General features: G+C 41.4%; 1 protein-coding gene across 3 annotated transcripts in view; it reads right to left on the bottom strand.

Annotated features, from left to right (window-relative positions):
• CAMK4 (calcium/calmodulin dependent protein kinase IV) overlaps positions 1–20029 on the bottom strand; it is a 219016-nt gene continuing 198987 nt past the window's right edge. For all 3 annotated transcript variants that reach the window (XM_047851916.1, XM_047851925.1, XM_047851933.1), the window contains 4 exons: positions 14265–14340; positions 9523–9649; positions 4772–4924; positions 1–3166 (listed from right to left, as the gene is read on the bottom strand). In XM_047851916.1, the coding sequence (XP_047707872.1) occupies positions 2726–3166; positions 4772–4924; positions 9523–9649; positions 14265–14340 (797 nt within the window). In that variant the 3' untranslated portion in view covers positions 1–2725. The remainder of the gene's footprint in view (positions 3167–4771; positions 4925–9522; positions 9650–14264; positions 14341–20029) is intronic.

The following is a 20029-nucleotide window of genomic DNA, read 5'->3' as shown; positions in this document are numbered from 1 at the left end:
CTCCAGGCTCTCAGCTGTCAGCAGAGTCCAATGTGGGGCTAGAACTCATGAACATGAGATCATGACCTGAGCTGAAGTCAGATGCTTAATGGACTAAGCCACCCAGGCGCCCCTAGCTAAGTTAATCTTTGAGATAGATAACAGATCTCTTTTAAATAAAGAAGATAAATGTTTGTTGTTCTTTCAAAATGGTTAATCTAATTATCCTAACAGATTGTATTTCTGTTAAATCTTAGATTGAATTGTTTGGCTGAAATGACCAATTTTTGTGAAAGTCTGACTTGTTTTTGCATTGAAATGACAAAGTTAGTCACTATTTTGGCATCATCAGGACTTCATCTTTTACAGTCAAAATTTAAAACTCCCGTTAATCTTTAGAAAGTGCAATTTACAGGTTAAAAAAAAAATAGAGGAAATCACCCTCAGGTGCTCAAGTACTCACCAAGGAAAAGGCATGGGTACTCATTTAAATGGGTAAATTCTTAAACACACACTAGCCTTTCGCATCCGCTACCGCTGGAGCTCCTGTTAACACAGGCCACAGGCAGCGCAGTCAGCCTGAGTGATGGATCAGAGAATGACTGCCCTCCCTCGGAACACTGTGGGGGTGGACGGGGCCCGGAAGGGCAACGCCTAATGATGTTCCAACAATGCCACTGTCCAGTAAGATCCATTTCCCTCTCTTCTTTCCTTTTCCAGTATATGGGACAACGACCCTATCCGCCTGTTAAGTCTCATTAGGAAAGCACACCGGGCAATTGATCTTCTTAAATGGAAATGTTAATGCTTAGTGAAGAAGGCATTCTTAAAGATTAAAAAGAGTGAGCCCTTTATAATTACTAACCTGGAAATTCTGAGAGAAAAAAGAAGGAAGGAAAGAAACGGGAGAAAATAAGTACTCTCAACTAGCTAAAACAAAAAATAATCTTCTGAGCCCAGATGATGTGCTCTTTAAGGGCTTTTTCCTCTCTCCATGTCGGTGACCTATTAGGCCCTTAAACCACGGACGATGAGAAGTCCTACCTTTTCTTCTTATGACAACAGTAGTAAAGGAAGGTTTGCGCTTGGAAAGCAGAATATCTACCAAGGTCCAGGAGCCCGCAGGAACCAGAGATTTAATTTCATTTTCCAATTTGACAGTTTTGAGGAAGAGCCAAAAGAATTTAAGATCTTTTTTCGGTGAAGATTTTTATGTGACAGTCATTTTTACTGTCCATATTTTGGTCTCTGAAAATAATCCTTTTTTAAAACTGAGGAAACCTATTTGTGATGCATAATTTGATAAAAATGTTCACTTCATCTCAAACTAGAAAGAAATATGAGGTACTTGGAATTTAGGTGTGGTTTCTATAAGGGAAAAGTGTTCATATGAAAAATCAAAGAAAAATACTTTGAAAAAAAATCATAATGAAGTATTAGGTCTAATGTTACAGCTTCTTGTGAGTCTGATTTGAAATCAGTGCTTTTTCTTTGTTTCTTTTTGTTTTTGTTTTTGTTTTTTAAGGCAAATAAAACGTTGCACTGTCCTAAATTTCTTGGCATGGAAACTAAAAAACTACATTGTAAGATGTGGGCACTTCTATTCCAAGTATGAGAAAAAGATATACCAGATTTTCTGAAATATCTTTAGTTCATAAGCAATATATCTAGTTCATCATCAACTGAAGGGAAAAAGGACTTTCATAAACCAAAGTTTCCTTACTCTAGTAAAGTGGATGATCTTATAATGGAATATTATTCTCACTCTATTCAGACATTTTGGCACCAGCCTGTGGGGTAGATTTTTCTGAATATTTGAAACTCGGTAAATACAGAGTTTATTCATAAAAATGTCACGGTCTTTAAAGTTGTACAAACTCATGAATAAATCCAATTGTATCTGAAAATGACAAGCAGTCAACCTTTGTTAGTTTAGGTCTAGGCCTTAGCTCCTTCTCTTCCCTCAGTTTCTTTAGCCTACCTTAAGTGTTGTCCATGAGAAAGAAACTGTATTAGCATGGGAAGGAAGGGATATATCTCTCAGCAGGAGTCTGTAAAATACTTTCTCCAGGATTGTAAAATGGCAGAATTTTGTGATAGAACATTTTTGGTTATTAGTAATATAGTGTGTATAAATAAGGACAAAATTAGAAAGCATTTGCTATACAAGCTTTAAGGGCATTTTGTTTCATGGCCCTTAAGTATCCTTCAACTTCTTACCATTGTAAGTGGGATTTTTTATATGTACCATAAAACTGCACCCTATAACCATCTCCTTGTAAACAGTTTGAACACACTGAAAAGTATAATGTGAATGCCATGGGAACATGTCTTCTAGCATTACCTAATATTGAGCAACAGTCCAAAGGAATTACTGCCTTGTGAAGAAATCCAAAGGATGTATGATGGCTAGGTTTTCAAAGCAAAAACAATGTGTTACTAGTTACTTCAAATGTACGCTACTGGTCCCTGAAAATGTATGTTTTTAAAATGTATGTTGTTTACTCAAAATTTCAAATTTAACTCATCAGCATTAGGTATCCATTACATACCACAGAAGACACTATTTTTTCATAAAGCAGTCACATGCATGAAGTTAGGATTACCAACTGATATATATGTATTTTTTTTTGCACCTCAAAAAACAGAATCACTATAATGCAGATCATGCTTCCACATCTTCCTTGCTGAAGGACAAAACATACAAAGTGCCCGCATTTGGCCTCCCGACTGGAAAGAAGCCAAATCAGTACTCTGGCAGGATCACATCATTCTGCTGAGCTCCAAATACCACAGCTGGGTTTTCTTGCTCTTGTTTGGAGGCTGCTGCTTCCTCCGAGGTCTTCAGCTTCTCCTCTACTAGGCCCTCCTCGATTTCCAGGTCAGCCACCTTTGTCCCATCTTCTAGTGCTTTGGGCACCGCACTGGCGGCCTTGGCAGCACTTATATCAGCATCTTTAACTTCTTCTACGGCCTGTACCTTCATCAGCTCAGCCTCTGCCCGCTCAACTGCCACTGGGGCCCCACTTCCTTGAACTTCCTCTCCTTCTGAGATAGCTTTAACATCTTCACTGCCATCCTGAATCGAAGAAGGTGCCTGGCCGGCCTTCTGGCTCTCTTGGATGCTGCTGTGGCTGCTGCTGGCGCTTCCCAGCCGGGAAGAGGCCACCACGGCCTTCACTGCTGCCTGATTAGAAACAGAGAAGTGTCAGGTGTCACCTGAACTTAAAATCCCCAATCAGAGCTCCATCTCAGTTTTGCATGTCCCAGACATATTTATTATTCCAAGATGGTTGAATGAAAACTTGTTTGGAGCATAAACAGAAAAATCTCTTTAATCCCAAGCTAGAGTATTTAATCATCTGGACCAGTGAAAGCTTGAGTAAATATGTTTGCCCATGGATAACCTGGTTTCAAATATTTTGGACTTTGTTTCCTAAAGTATTTGTTTCATGGAACACTAGTATTATGTGACAAAAGAATTCCATGGTTAGGTTTGTTTGAGAAGTCCTGGGTTCAGTCAAGGTTATTTAATCCATAGTATTTCAGATCAATTTGACCACAGAGCCCTTAAGGTTCATTTAGTCTTTATCAGCCTGTAAGTGATGGCTGAATTGAACGTTATTTTTGACTTTCAGCTGTTCTCTGAAATTCTCTGGATATACAGTCAGTCCTAAACACCATTATATAAGAGAAAAGCATCTAATATATCTTCTGTGTATATTCTATAAAAAGATATATTTTGGACAGTTTTCTGTATCACACGAATTACAGTTGACACTTGAACAACATGCGTTTGAATTGCAAGGGTCCATTTACATGCAGATTTTTTTCAATAGATACATTGAAAAGTTTTTTAGAGATTTTCAACAATTTGAAAAAACTCACAGATGAAGTATGTAGCCTAGAAATACCCGAAATGTTAAGAAAAAATTAGGTATTATTGTAAGGATATAGTACATAAAACATTGAACATAAAAACTATGCATTAATTGACTGTTATCTCTAAGGCTACCAGTCAACAGTAGGCTATTAGTGATTAAGTTTTGGGGGAGCCAAAAGTTATAGGTAGATCAACTGTGTTGAGGGGTTGGTGCCCCTAAACCCAGGATTGTTCAAAGGTTAATTGTATTTTAATTTTTACGAAGTATTGTAATTTATCTACATTACATTATAGTTTTTAAAAGTTTCCCAATTTTCACATATTCAGAAAGAAAACTTTCTGAATACGTACCAGTTTCCTGAGCAATGCTGTTTAAGCAGTTCAGTCACAATTAAATGAGTAGCAGTGATAATGTGTTTGGTGAGTAAATCTCAACATATAACACATTTCCCTTTATTAATAATGAATTCTTTAAAAAATTTTTAATGCTTATTTATTTCTGGGGGGGGGGGAGAGAGAGAGAGAGAGAGAGAGAGAGAGAGCGAGCATGAGTGGGGAAGGGACAGAGAAAGAGGGAGACACAGAATCTGAAGCAGGCTCCAGGCTCTGAGCTATCAGCTAAGAGCCCGACACAGGGCTTGAACTCATGGACTGCGAGATCATGACCTGAGCTGAAGTTGGACACTTAACCGACTGAGCCACCCAGGTGCCCCAATAATGAATTCTTAAGAGAGAATAACATGACTGTCAGTGGCTTTATATTGTTGGGATTTCAAAGCAGGATTTTCCCTGGTACCATAGGAGATAAATAATATTATTAGATGAAGAATAGTGGAATTATCTTCAATAGTTGAAGCTAAGAGAGAGATTTTTTTTTTTAACAGAACAAAACAAATCTACAAATCTTACCTTAAGCTTGCGTCGGGCATTGAATTCTTGGAGCTTCTTTTGAGCAGTATCCATGTGTACAAAATTAGCTGCTTTGCCTGTGACCCATGGGTGCTGGAGAGCTTGGAAAGTAGTCAGCCGTTTCTTAGGATCCAAAACAATTAATTTTCTAACCTGAAACGATAAAGAACCATAGATTTCTTAGGGAGATTTTTTTATGGCTTGCCCCTCAGCTTGTGAACTTCTATTTTCCTAGCAATACCATGAAATATACATTAAAAAAAAAAAAAAGCTTTTAAGCCGTCAGTAGTCACTGTACTGATAGCTTCAGGTAGCAGCGGCTGAGGGGGTCTGAGAAGACAGTGGTGTGCACCAGCTAAGAGCCTAAACTTGCAGACAGTTTTCCAAGGGAGGTTAAAGAAACAGGTCCTGGCTTGCCTGTGGACTGGAAGCTGTGTGAAGGAGAACCAGCATCTGAATAATTCTAGGCTGTACTTCATACCACTTAGAATTCAGAACTTGTTGGGGCGCCTGGGTGGCTCAGTCGGCTAAGTGTCCGACTTCAGCTCAGGTCACGATCTCGCAGTTTGTGGGTTCGAGCCCCGCGTCGGGCTCTGTGCTGACAGCTCAGAGCCTGGAGCCTGTTTCAGATTCTGTGTCTCCCTCTCTTTCTGACCCTCCCCCGTTCATGCTCTATCTCTCTCTGTCTCAAAAATAAATAAAAAGGTTTAAAAAAAAAAGAATTCAGAATTTGTTGTATCTCAGTGGAGATAGTATCAACGTGCATCCATCATGTTTTCTATGGGGATTAAATGGCATCAAAGGGACAGTACCATAGTCCTTACTCTTATCCCATGACTCTATGGTAAAGTTCATTCTTTCTAATACCTTCAGGGTTTTGAAGGAATAAGCCAAGTGCTGGAGTAAAAGCCTATTTAGAATCAAAGCAAAGGTGTCAGTGGTTTAGGGGCATGATTTGTTTAAAGGACTGAATTCAACCCATGGCAGACCATTCTGGAGGTTGACCCCTGAGGATGAGCAGATAATAAACTGCCAGGGAGGTCAACAACCAAAATAATCTCTGGCCCTGGGCTCAGAAGGGGTGACCTGGAATGAGACAGAGACTATTTGGAGTTAGGAGGCATGTTCAAGCCCAGTTACATCTCTTACCTACTTTTGTGATCCTAGACAAAGACCTACATACTAACCGAGTCCCTGTGGACATTCTTCTAGGCCCTTTTCTTATATGATCTCATTTCCACCTTCATTCCTTTGTAAATACACTCTTATGTGCATATAAAAATGTTTCAAAATTCATATAATTCTTTCCATGACCTTATCAACTTGGAACTATTAGCTCCAATTCATAAATGAGGGATGAGAGGAAGCTCAGAAAGATGTAGTGCCTTACCTAAGGTCGGACAACTTGTAATTGGTGGAGGCTGTGTGCAAACTCAGGTCTGTCTTACCTCAGAGCTCATTTTGTAGCTACTCTACCACAGCGCCTCGATGGCAGTCCGTCAACGCCCCTGGCCTTCAGTCTGCGCATGTGGCAAATGAGGGGCTTTTGGTGTCATAGGCCTAAGGTCTTCCTAACTCTGATAAGGTAAGAAGAACTGAACACAGGCTAACACAAATCAGGCAGCAACTCAAACGAAGAACACATACCTGGTTCTCCTTTTACTTCTTTTCTGTAAAATTTGCAAAGAAATGTGTGTTTGGGGTAAGAGACAAAATTTGTAGAGGGTAGAGATGTGAGGTTGTTTGGGCTAAAACTCTGAGAGGAGGTGGTGGGAGGCACAGGTGGTTAAGGAAAATGAATGTGCAGAAGGAAGTAAAAATCTGATTGCAGTCCCCCTATAACCTGTGGGATACATGTCCTAATAATTTTATGTAAATGGCACCTAATCTTTAGCAACAATTCACAATATTATTTCCCTCCCGTTTTTCAATGGTCTTTTTCCTCCTCCTCATCATTACCATCCTCATCCTCATGAAAATACAAAGAATTTACTGAAATTCAGAATGTTCCCCCAAATTCCACATGTCAGCATTAATCTTTACATCTGAAGATACGAATGCACTGAATTGTTAAACTTGCTGAAGGTCAGAGAGACCCGGTGATCCTGCCAAGATTCAAACCCAAAGCCTTGCCTTGATCCGACAGCTCCCCTTACAACCTGACTCCACCATGTGTTGGCACTGTTCCCCTGCTGTTATCAGAACAGATGCAGGTTCTTCTGGTAAGTACACAGCTGTGGTACTCAAGGACCCTGTTAGTTCTGAAGTTTCATAAATTTATTAGCTCAAAGGTAAGACTTAGCTGGATGGGGGTGCCTGGGTGGCTCAGTCAGTTAAGCATCCAACTCTTGATGTCAACTCAGGTCATGATCTCACGATCCATGAGTTCAAGCCCTGCATCAGGCTCTGCGCTGACAATGTGGAGCCTGCTTGGGATTCTCTCTCTCTGCCCCTCCCCCACTTGTGCACGTGTGCTCTCTCTCTCTCTCTCTCTCTCAAAATAAAATAAATTAATTAAGAAAAAATTAGCTGAGGAGTGCCTGGGTGGCTCAATTGGTTGAGCATCCAGCTCTAGGTTTTGGCTCAGGTTCATGATCTCGCAGTTTTGTGGGTTTGAGCCCCACATCTGGCTCTGCCAGAAAGACATCTGGCTGTCTTTCAAAATAAATAAACTTAAAAAAATTAGCCGAATGAAGGAATATCACAGCTAATGCTCTTATCCACTTAATTTTCATTAGAGATGAAAAGAAAGTAAAGGAACTGTTATGGAGTTAGTTGACGGTAGTTAGTTAACATGCATTACATATCCTTAAGTCTCACAATAATCTAGACAGAGGTACTGTATCATCCCAGAAAAGAAAACTAAAGTAGAGAGATTAGATAACAAGCCCAAGGTCACACCTGTAGGTTGTAAGAAAGGGGGCACTTTAAAAAGGGGGCACTTCAGGTGTGTCAGACTTTAAAAATCTATGCTCTATTTCCTGATCCATTGTTTCATTCAGTACACATTTACTGAGTCTGCACTACATGCCCACGTGGTACTAAGACCTGGGCACACATGCCTCGACCTCTCCCAGAACTTGCAGTCCAATTAAGGAAGACCTTTCCACAAGTAAATATAACTAACAACCATCATGAAAGCGTGAGTTGGAGGCAAAGCAATAATAGTGGCGGAAGGAACAAAGCAGGTGTGGGAAGGAGGGACTGCTGAAGCGGGAGGTGGAGGAGCGGCAAAGCTACTGTGTCAAATGGCAACTGTGGCTTGACATGAAGAGTTACCCATGCGAGAGGTGTGTGTGCGTGTGTGTATGTGCACACGTGTGAGAGAGAGGCAGTATGGAGGAAGAGGCTGGAAGATAGGAGGAAGAACGTTACAAAGCAGAGGAAAGAGTAACGGCCCACACGCTGAGCTACCCTGACTAGGGGCTGTTAGTCTGGCCCCCTGGTGTGAAGACAGACCAGAGGACAGTCTGTGAAATGGGTGGCATGGGCAGGGTGACAGGTTCCCGGCCAGGCGATGCTGTGTAGATCTCATTACAGATTTTGGATTTTCTCCTAAGGGCCTCAAAGCAGGAGAGTGACAGGATTGATTTATTTACTAGGCCCTTCCTCAGGATCCTGCTTGGAGAGCTTAGCTGAAAAGGGCATGGAGGAGGTGGGAAGGCCACAGGGGAGGTTGCGGTAGTGGTCACAGGAGAGGACAGGCCTGGTAGGGGCAGTGGTGGTGGAGTGGGGAGAAGCAGATGGATTCAAGAAGTGTTCAGGCGTGTGGGGCCTGGCTTGAGCCAGGAGTAGGGATGATGCCTCCACACATCGCACACACTGTCTCTCTGCCTGACTGCACTGAAAAGTCATGGTCTAGAGGGGGTTTGTTCCATGAAAGAACATGGATGGGAAGGAGAAAAAATTTGGAGGGAAAAGAGCATTGGCTGGAAACCTGGATCATTTGTTCTGCTGGGGAGCTGTGTGACCTTGGACAGTCAGTTCACCTCTCTGGGCTTTAGCACCCTCATCTTTAAAAGGAGGGAAACATTCGATGACTCCTAAGATCCCTTGGAGAGCTAGCCTTCTGTGGTTTAAAAGTTAGCTTTTAGTTATTTCTGGGTGGTTTTTCTCTAGCCATTGATGGTTACTGCTTTCATCCCATGCTAGTATCCCCTTCATTTTAGAATAGGTGGGCCATCTCCGGTGACAATATACACACAAACTTTAATATGAGCTTAAGTGAGATCCCAAGTAAAACAAACAAAAAACCAAACAAAATGAATTATCAGTAGAGTGTAACTTGTTTATGATGCCAGTGATGCATGATGGGACTTGTGTTACTACTGGGATATTTTAATAAGTTTGAACCTCTCAAGATGCAATGCTTATTTGAAATATAATCAAATCTAGGTAATCTAGGCAAGCCAGGTTAAAATGGAATTATTCTGTGTAAATTATATTTGAATTCACCCAGAACAGCTGGCTTCACAGGCAAGGTTTTACCTTGACTAGATGGTAAAAACTCACTAATTAATACTGTAGTGACTTTTAGTTTGTGATAATTCAGCTGGTGATGAGTCAGGCATATCTGTTTTTCATTATCTACAAGGAAAATGCATTAGTGTGCCTTTTATATGTTTTATAAAAAATACAATTATAAAGAAATAAGATATTAAGAGGGGCAAATTTTAAAAAATGACACTGCCCATTAACTAATTAAAAATGAATACGAGGATTGTTCTTTGTTTTGTTTTGATCACACTTACCAAGTCCTTGGCATTTAGAGATACTTCATCCCACCAGGGGGAGATAAAGTAGTATTCACAATTCAGAATTCTCCTGAACATGAACTGATCACCTCTTTCATCATAGAATGGTTCAAATCCACAAAGTCTAGAAGGATAAAAGACAGGGAATAAAATGTCTTTAAATGCCTAAATACATTTCATCAAATTTTTGTGGTAATTCAGAATTGTCCTTTTCACAGCTTCCCATTTCGAACACCAGTCTACTCAGCACGAGTGTGGAACTGCCTCGTTATAATTCACTTTTGCTGTGTAAATACACATCATGCTCTCTGGAAGTAAGAATAGGTACAAAGCCGATTCAGAATTTCTACAAAGAGTTTATAATAACATCAATGACTCTGACACAAAACAATAACAATAATTGTCAACACTATTACAGGCACTATGCTAATGATTTTCTGAGGATTTCTTTTCAGCAGGAATTGAGAAGATGGACTGATTAGAAGTTCCAATTTATTACAAAGTGGAAGAATTAGGATTTTGAGAATAAACAGATTAAGTGGTAGACAGAAAAGATTTTTCAGTCATTTTTCCTCAGCTCTATTCGCTGAATTCCACCATAGAAATGAGTAAAGTACTAGATTTCCATCCCACACCAGTTTGGATGTCAGGATGAACAAAGATAGGAGCTAAGACTGTTGTCAGGAAATGACCCTTTAAGACCTGACAGAGTGAACACATGGGGCCAACAGAGATGAATGGGCTGGTGCTCCCTCAGCCCTGTGTGTGACCCTCACTTCTGTACCTCTGAAGACCTACCTACATTCACCTTCACTTTCCACTAGGGGGTCAGCATACAAGTGGACGGGAAAAGTGGGGGGAAAGAAATAGAAAATCATCTCCAACATCCTAAAGAGAGAGAGGAAAAGTGAGTTGCTGAAAAGGGACCACCAAAAGCCTCCACTGTAGGGGCAGCTGGGTGGCTCAGTCAGTTAAGCATCTGAGTTCGGCTCAGGTCATGATCTCGTGGTTCACAAGTTTGAGCCCCGCATCTGGTTTTCTGCTGTCAGCTCAGAGCCTGGGGCCTGCTTTTGGTTCTGTGTCTCCCTCTCTCTATGCCCCTTCCCTGCTCGCGCTCGGTCTTTCTCTCTCTCTCCCTCAAAAATAAAAATATTTAAAAAATAAAAAAAAAAAGCCTCCACTCTTTACAGATGGGTATGGGTTCTGAAATCACTAGGGATCAAGAGGAAACTATAAAAACAAGTCCCTACCAGGATATGAGTTGCACTGGACACAAAATGGAGGGGAAAGGATGAACATGTTAAAAAACATTTTCTTAAATTCTTCTTTCAATCTGGTCAGGAGGGTGCAGAGCATGAAATGTTTGAGTGCTTTCTAATGCAGTGGGTTTCTAGGGAAAAGCATTTTGTCATGTCCTTTGCTCAGGGACTGTTCTATTGGGAGTCTTTGTCTCTTTTGAATATTCTGGAGCCAGCCAGGACAAGAAAGGCCTGGCAGTGCTGAGGCTCGGACCAGTGTGTCCTCTCCCACCGCAGCCAGCCATCTGCACTGAGAGTCCTGCTCCCCCATAAGGAGAGAAGGGAGCCTACGTCTACACAAGGGGGCAGCTCAGCCTTGCCTGGCCCTCCAGTGCCAGCCACAACACTAGAAAAATACAGCCTACTGTTAGTTAGTCATGGAGAAATTAGCCAACGTTCCAGGCTTGGTTTAGGAAACTCTTCTGTTTCCCCTTCTGGAAGTCTAGAAAGAAAAATTACAGTTCAGAAGGTACAGTACTCAAATGCCTTTCTTACTTCTGAAACATATCTGTAAATCTGTGCACTGATGACAGAAGTAAAAAGTTTATGTCATGTCAGCCTAAAATGCCATAAATGGAAGAACTGTGACACAGAACAACACACATACACACACACACACACACACACACACACACACACACACTACAAAAAGCCTTCAGAAATGGAAATATTTGAGAATCCTGACAGCGAAAGTTGCAGAGGACATTAGGGTTAGGCCAACCATGTGAATGTCTGATACAGGGGAGCTCCAGGCTGCTGGGCAGAACTGTAGTGTGGGACAGCTGCAGGACAGAGTTCAAATCTCTGGCCTTATCTGAGTCTGATTCTGACCTGAGCATTGTAGTAGTTGCTTTTGTCTGAAGGCACAAAGGATTTAGGTGTAAAAGGTAGAGGGACCAGAATTTCTGTGAGAAATAACAAAATGGCCTTCATTTCTAGTCTACTGTCATCCTTAGAAAATAGCAAGGTCACAGCACAAAATAGCTCAGTGGAACTTTTAATTATAGTAAAGGAGATACACAGGTCCAATGGCACAGTCTTGGAGAACTTGTCCTGGTGGGAGGGCTGTGGCGGTGGTCACAGGCTACTACTGCATACTTTGAAGCAACACCTACTAATTAATGACCTTAAGTGAACTAGGGGAAGGGGCTTTGACAGACTCTTAAAATTATTTTCAGGGCTATGATGTTTCTCCAACAATCACATTCTTCCCTCTTCGTTTTCCCTGCTCAGTGACCACATTATGGGGTTTTACTCGTTCCAAATTTCAGGTTCTCAGGGTGAATGTGATGTAGTTTCCTACCTCCATCTCTCTGAGTTCCTGTACAACCTTAATGCTTACCCCCCCTCCCCATCACATTTCAGCATGAAATTGCAATTGGGTGGACACACTGATACTTTAGGGGCAAATCTGATTCATTATTTGTGCAGTTCAGTTTTTTATTTCATGTCACTGTGATATGTCACCTGCCTAATTCAGGAGCCAACACTGTCTCCTGAGTATAAAAGTGACCTCAAATGTAAGCTGAAGGAGTTCCATGATGTGGCCTCGGGAATTCGTTTTAGTGAATTAAGCACTTAGTATGGCAAAAAAATTACCTAACAGTTTTGCACTTTCATAAGAAAAAACTATGTTTCTCTACCTCTCCAAATGCTTTTCAAGCCTTTACTATATTCTGGATACACAAAGAATTCAACACTGAAACTATCTTTTGACGTTACACAGTAGCAGACAGCTATTTAATGGGTTGCTTATTAAACTTTTTTGTTTTGCTACTGACTACTGAATATACCCAGGTGAACATAGAGTTTACTAATTTGTTTGGGGGTACCCTAGTTACCCTCTTCCTAGTCCTTATTACCCAGATACTACACTTTCTAAGATTACTATTAAATTAAAAAACAACAATAACAACAACAACACCCAAACCTCTTTCTGCTATGGACTGAAATGTGTCTCCCTAAAATTCATATGTTGAAGTCCTAATCCCCCAGTGCAATGGTATTTGGACATAGAGTCTTTGGGAGGTAATTAGGGTTTGATGTGGTCATGAGGGTGGGCTAACTTCATGATGTGATTTGCGTCCTTAGAAGAAGAGATACCAAAGAGCTTACATTCTTTCTCTGCCATGTGAGGAAAGAGTTAGAGGACAGGTGTCTGCAAGTCAGGAAGAGAGCTCTCACCAGGACTGGACCTCCTGGCACTCTGATCTCAGACTTCCAGTCTCTGAAACTGTGAGAAATAAAATTCTGTTGTTTAAACCACCCAGTTTGCAGTATTTTGTCATGGCAGCCTGAGCCGATTAATATCCTCTCTTTCATACCTTCCAAAATCTCTACAGATTTGAATGGTATAGGTTCCAACAAGTAACTGTGCAGTGTCCTCTAAACGGCAACCAAATCTGCTTGTCTTAAGTTAAACTCCAGAACTCACTGACACCTTTCTTCTGTAGCCTCTCTTCAGCAGTCTTCCCAGACACTCCTCTGTCCTTGCTTACCTCCCTCATATTCCTCTGCAATTCCATCATGTCTTTGGCAAATTTCCTGAAACCCTTTGTTTATTCATAGCCAGGAGCTCAGGAATGGAGTTGGGGATACCAGAGAGCGAGAGATTAGCCCAACTTTTTTCTACCAGAGAAAAGGTTTCTCTGAGTTTAGGGTATTAAACTCAAGGTCCTTGGGGACCTAACACAAATAGAAAACAAAATTGATAGGCAAATTGCATTAAAAACATTGCTGACAAGAAATGTACCAGTCTGGAATTGTTTACGAAAATAAATAGCCACTTGCTTTTTAAAAAGCAATACTAATAACTAAATACTAAATAACTAATAACTAAATACTAATACTGTATTTTGATGAGATGCAAATAAGTAAAATAACAGCATGTTTTTAATAGATGGACTTGAGTTTCACATTCATTACTATCATCAAATAATGAATTGTTCTCCAAATCTGCTACACACTGCACTGCAAAATGGGACTGAGAAAAGTCCTGGACAGTGGGGCGCCTGGTGGCTCAGTCAGTTAAGCATCTGACTCTTGATTTCCGTTCACAGTTCATGAAATTGAGTCCAGTGATGGGCTCTGTGCTGACAGTGCAGAGCCTGCTTGTGATTTTCCCTCTCTCCCTCTCTCTCTGCCCCTCCCCTGCTCATGCTCCCTCTCTCTCTCTCTCTCTCTCTCTCAAAATAAATAAATAAACATTACAGAAAAAGAGAGAAAGAGAGAAGTCCTGGACAGAAGTGCTGGTTCTAAGGAAATTATAGAATAAAAAGTAATGCTTATTTTCAGAAAATTCTATCACTGGCTACATTTAGTGTGTCATAGAAAATTACAAAAGTCAAAAAGTAGTCTTGCTTTTTATGAGGACTATCAGTACCTAGAAAATATTACAGCAAAGGCAAATAGAACACATAGAGGTTGCTTTTCTTCACTTACAAGATGTAGGTGATTATTCCGACAGACCACATGTCCACCTCAGGTCCATAGGCACAGCCTCTAAGGATTTCAGGTGCTGCAGAAAGAATGAATATTGTGTTAAATTGCAGTTTAAATTTAATATTTACATGTCAATAACAAGCAACAGGTAAGAAATTAATTAACACAAAGTTCAGAACAGTTTTGTAACCAATTTTGTCTCCCCAAACCAAAGTGTGAGACTACAAACCCTCATGTCTACTTTAATGGGAGAAATCAAAGTCTTTCTGTGTTTGGGGTGCATAAAAATAAAGGTATTAACTTTAATATTCTACATCAGAACATTCATTCGAATCAGACAGAACTGCATCTCTGCTATAAAAGATCCCTTACTTCAGAGGGAGCTTTGTACGCAGAAAAGGAACACAAATTTAGCATAATAAGGGGAAAAATGCAAGTTATGCTCCCTTGAGATCTAGACCTTCTTGGGAGCATGGGGCATCCATGCAAACCTGTATTTGACAGATGCAGGGCAGGGACCAGCGCAGGGACCTGGGCGGACAGCGGGAAGGACTGGGAAGTCTCTATGCTGGAAGGTTGGAACAGGTGTTAGAAGGGGCCCGGCACATGTCTTAGTACTGACAACTACATGTAGGTTCCCAGAGAGCAGCTGTCCCCAGTTTGGGATTATGAACTGAGAAAGGGATCTTCTCCGTGCACAATGAGCTTGCTCCTATTAGCCCTGCCCACCATGGTGAAAATGGAAGGTCTTCTCAGCCATCAAACGGCCCTGTAGTATAGAATGAGGAGATCTTTTCTGTTTTTATTATCTTAGAGCTGTGAAAATGGAGAGTTAACTGCGTCCAACTGTTTGCACCAAGAATTGGAGGTGTTATTTGTTTGCCTAACAAAGGAAGAAAAGGAGAAGTGAGAGTTTTACAATCCATGCAGAAATAAGGCTCGGGCCTCTAGCCCCAGAGTAGCCTATAGCCTCAGTGTTCCCATTTTGAACAAAAGTGCTGTAGATGTCAGTGGGGTCTCTGAGGGAGGAGCTGACCAATCAATGTTGAGAGCTCCTTGAGGGAGGCTTTGGGAATGGGGCACCACCCTCCTCCTTCCAGCAGGGGGCAGGAGAGCAAGGGAGCTGGATCCCGGGTCTGCAGGCTGAAAATGTCACACTCAGACTAGGTCATTAAAGTGAGCCCTGGAAGGCTGCTATCCTCCTGGAACTCTGAATTTGACTTAGAGGAAGGAACACAGTGGATTTTCCACTGATGTCTTCCCATACTACCCCTCCTCCCCCATCCTTTTGCAATCAGGATATTCTCTTCTCTGCACAAACTGTGTTACATAAAATACAAGAGATGAAGAGCCCATACGGTGAAACGAGAGTGTGCAATGTAACACTCCAAGCAGCAATTCAGCAAGATGCACCCTTTAAAGAATGGTGTCTGGGGCCAGGAAGTTTTTCTCATCTATAGGCATATTATTCCTAGAAAATTTTCCTCTTAGAATTTAATTAACATAATTAAGAAAAATGCACGCTCGTTGCCAACACCATTCACTCCTTCAGGTTAGCTTTCGTTTTCTAGGGCAATCTGTACCCCACATATGGTTCCTTTGGGCCTCAACACTGAGTGCCCGCTTGCAAATGCCTTGCTCATCAGGGTTCAGAGGAAACTCTGGTTAGGCTGCCTCTTCCAGGAGGGCCGCTGTGCTGTCTGTGTCACTGGGAGCTGTTCCAGTCAGGGAGCTGAATGCACGCACATTTAGTACAATTAGCCCTTCCCCACTCAGGTCTTCCCATCAGTGGAGTGCTGTCAAGTCCCACACTGACATTTAGACATACAGAAATCTGTTGGGGAGAGTCCTTTACATTTTCTGGGACTCGTTTTTACCTCTGAAACCTAAGTGAATTGGATTAGCTAATTTCCAAGTACTCTTGAGTTTGAAGCTACTAGCCACTGTGATATTAGTAGAGGGGCTGTTACTGCCAATTTAAGCAAGAAGAGAGGACAGACACTCTACTGAATTCCTGTTCCTCTGCCGGAGTGTCAACTGTGTATGCTGGCCCTGGGGCGTAACCTATCCTATTGGCTCCAGGGCTCTCAAGCCTCCCCTCGGTGCTGTCCGGAGGTGAGCACCCTGTCGTGGAGGTCAGGTGCTTTTTCTGGCCATTCTTGATAGCTCCCAGGTAAGGGCCCAAATGAAGCGAATACCATGGAACAAAACTCTTTCTGAATCCACTTTTTAGGGCATCTGGTTTTCTTACCTGACCTGGTAATATCTGACCTCCCCTCACAGCACAGGGTGCGACCTTACCCTCCAGAGGCAACTTAGTTCCTTGTAAGGCGGTAGGCTGCAATGTGGGCAATCCCCTGGTGTGAAACACTAAACTTTCCATTGTGAGGTTAACTGAGACAAAAGGAATATAGAATGTTTTTGCCCTCCATAATAAATTTCTCTTAAGAATTTAAAATATTTACTAATCAGAACACAAAACTTAGGTGAAACAAACCCTAAGCATCTAGATCCAATCAGATCCCATTCATAGAAACCTTTAAATATTTTCACAGTTGCTAGTTATCATAACCTTGACTTCAGGACTAGCAGAATATACTCTTGTAATCTGTCTGAACCCTTTCCAAGAGCCAGAAGCTTTCCAAGGGTCTGAACCCTTTCCAAGAGCCAGAATACATTTCAAGCTCCAGCATACCAGCACTACAGGTCTCCTAGGTATCAAATGTCCTTGCGGTGGATTCTACAAATTTGTGATTTTATTAAGGAGGGAAATACTTGACTACTTCCAACTTGGTTCAGGAAAAGACATCAGCTAGCCCACCTTTTAATGCTAAAGCACTTCCAGGTGTCCTACATATCTTTTCACCTCACTGCCCAAACAAATAAGTCAAAAAAATACAGTAAGGGAGAAAATCATTTCAAGGTGTGATCCACTTTTTAAAAATGTGTTTAAAATAATTTAGAATCTTCTTTTCTAAAAAAGTCAATAATCCTTTATTGATTTCTCTGGATGTCTTCTAAGTGGATCCACGTTTTGTGCCACTTCGTAAGCTTATCATTCGTGTTATTGCTCATTAACACTAAATGCTACAGAGCTCATACTCCAATCTCCAACACAGAATAATTGTGGTAAATGGTCTTAGAATTGCCAAGATACTAGCCTTCACTTTTTTAAAAAGCAATTTTAACTGAATATCAAAATTATATTAAAAATTCAAACTTTATGATATTTATTTACCAACATACCACTTAGACCTCAGAGTGTTGCTTTTTCGATAAGATCATGGTACCATTAAAACTTCTAGAGACTGAGGGTCCATCTACAGACTGGGATGAATTTCAGTTTATTAAATAAACTCACTGTTACTAGTTCTCGAAATGGTCCCACATAAAAAGTATGAGGTATGCCCTATGACACTCTGACAGGGGCCACTGAGGCTAAGTTTCCCCTCTTTTTCTAAAGCCCTAGGAGAAAAGTAGAGGGATGATTTTGGTCATGGATTGCACCTTCATTTTGTCAATTCCTTCCTACCTATTGAGTTAAGACCACACATTGGCATTCTTTAGCAGAAGACTTTTTTCAAACTACTGTTAACTCTTCTGAGAAAGACAAATCCCAGGGAGACTAAGATGAGTGAAATCCACATGTTCATTCATTCACTCATTAAACAAACCATGAACTATTTATTAAGTACCTGCTGTATGATGGGCACTATGTTAGATGGTGTTGGGGGAGCAATGGGGAGTTCCAGAGAACATGTCTCTGCCACCATGGAGCTTATAGTTTGGTGGGGGAGGTAGGCATTGATCGAGAAAGCCACATGAAGAAATACAAAGTGGTAACTGTAAGTGCTTGGATGGAGGGTGTCTCCAATAGAGGGCTGACCTGGTGAGAAAGATCAAGGAAGGTGGGTAGAGAAAGCAAAGTTTAAAGTGAGATGTGAAAGACTGGAGAAGTTAACCAGGCAAAGGGGGAGAGGGCAGTGGTTGAGGAAAGAGAGTGAAGCGGGTTGGGTGGAGCACCCACACATGCAGAGACTTTGTGGCGGGCAGGAGCGGGCAGGAGCGAGGGTGCCCAAGGAGCTGAGCAAGCCAGTGTGGGTGGAGCACACCCCCGGGCACAGTGAAGTCCCTGTGAGATGAGCCCCTGTGAGGCAGAGGCCAGACTACAGATTCCAGTACATGAGGGCTTCTGTTTGTTTGTTTGTTTGTTTATTTGTTCTTAAATTCTCTCCTATGCTTTTATTTTAGTGATTCAAAACATAGAGGAACAAATCTATTTTCATCTTAAAGCCTGAATCTGACTTTGCAGAATTCCACCCCCTCCTACAGCTGAGGGAGAACCACTGTGGAGCTTTTCACTGTACAGTCTTGTCTTGAATTGAGTTTTCTTTAGAGCACAAGTCTTCAGCATCTAGAAGTCTCTCTACACTTTGCCTCTGAGGAGTGAGCACTGTGGAAGGAGGAGAAAGAGGGATTTATCTACCAGAAGGAGAAGAGCAGTGTTTGGAAATTCTCTTCCCTTGTTGCTCTTAACATGGTGAGGAACCCAGAGGAGAATGCACTCCAGGCAGCTTCCTACAGGCAGCCGGGCAGACCCTACTCTGTGCCTTCCTCAGCACCTGTACCATGTGTGGTCCTTTGTCAGGGTGTCACAGATATTTGGTGAGAACGGGGCACAACATTTAAGCCCTGTCAAGTGCAATTTTTGCTTTGACAACAGAGAAGACAGGTCATGTCCCGGCGCCATTTGCTTAGTGTTGTAACAAAGGGGTGAATCAGACTGGGATCCAGTTGACATGTTTCCAGAAGGAGTTGCCTCTGGCTAGGAGCAGCCTTACCAGTTTACTACAGTGACTCTCAGAATACTACTGATTCCATACATGCCATGGTGTGAGAGGTCGAGAAGGGCTGAGGAGGCATGTGGGGCCTCCGTCACTTTGGGTATCTATGACTTGTAGTGTAGAGCAAGAAAGAAGTTTAAAGGATATTTTAAAACTCAAGGGATACACTTCATGACCTAACTCATCTTTTCCATTTTCCTGGGCTCTTGATCTTTTACACTACAAACATCAGTCAATCCATCTCTCACTTAGTATTTTTTCATTAAAGCTGTTTAAATAAGTCTTCCTTGCCACACGAATTGCATGATACTTCTCTTTGTATAAATCTTATAAATGAGTGAAGAAAGATAGCCTGTTTATTTTCCCCATCTTAATTTTTATTTTTTTTAATAATACCCTGAAGAGAAAATCAAGTATTTGAGAACACCTAAGTACTTTCAGAAGAGGAAAAAATAAACACAACCTATTTTTATTACCCTGGGAAAGTTTTATGTCTATGAAATTCACTTTTCTATGATCCCACAGAGCCCTCCCATCTTAGAGCAATCACTATTTGTTCCGAATCTTAATCAGACTGAGTCTCCTGCTCACTTCAAAGCTGTGATGGATGCAGGCCCAGGGACAGCAAAGAGGTATTCATTCTTGAAAAGCTGCCTCTACAAGGAGGTGGAGTATCAATAAATAAACTGAACTCGTCCTAATATTAACATCATGCAAGAGTCTCTTTTGGATATGGAGATACAGATATAAAGTGATGGACACGGACTTCGAACTCTGTTAAGTATGGCAAATACCATGTTTTTCTCTAATGGAGCTATAAATCTTACTGTAATTATCACTAATAATTCTCTCAAAATACTTTTATTTTGTGCATATCCTGTCTGTGACAACATTCTAAATGGAACACTTTGTGGGTGTTCA

This window comes from Prionailurus viverrinus, chromosome A1, assembly GCF_022837055.1.
Source record: "Prionailurus viverrinus isolate Anna chromosome A1, UM_Priviv_1.0, whole genome shotgun sequence".
Taxonomy (NCBI): domain Eukaryota; kingdom Metazoa; phylum Chordata; class Mammalia; order Carnivora; family Felidae; genus Prionailurus; species Prionailurus viverrinus.
Note: the sequence above shows the minus strand (reverse complement) of the source record. Positions and strands in the feature narration are given on the sequence as shown.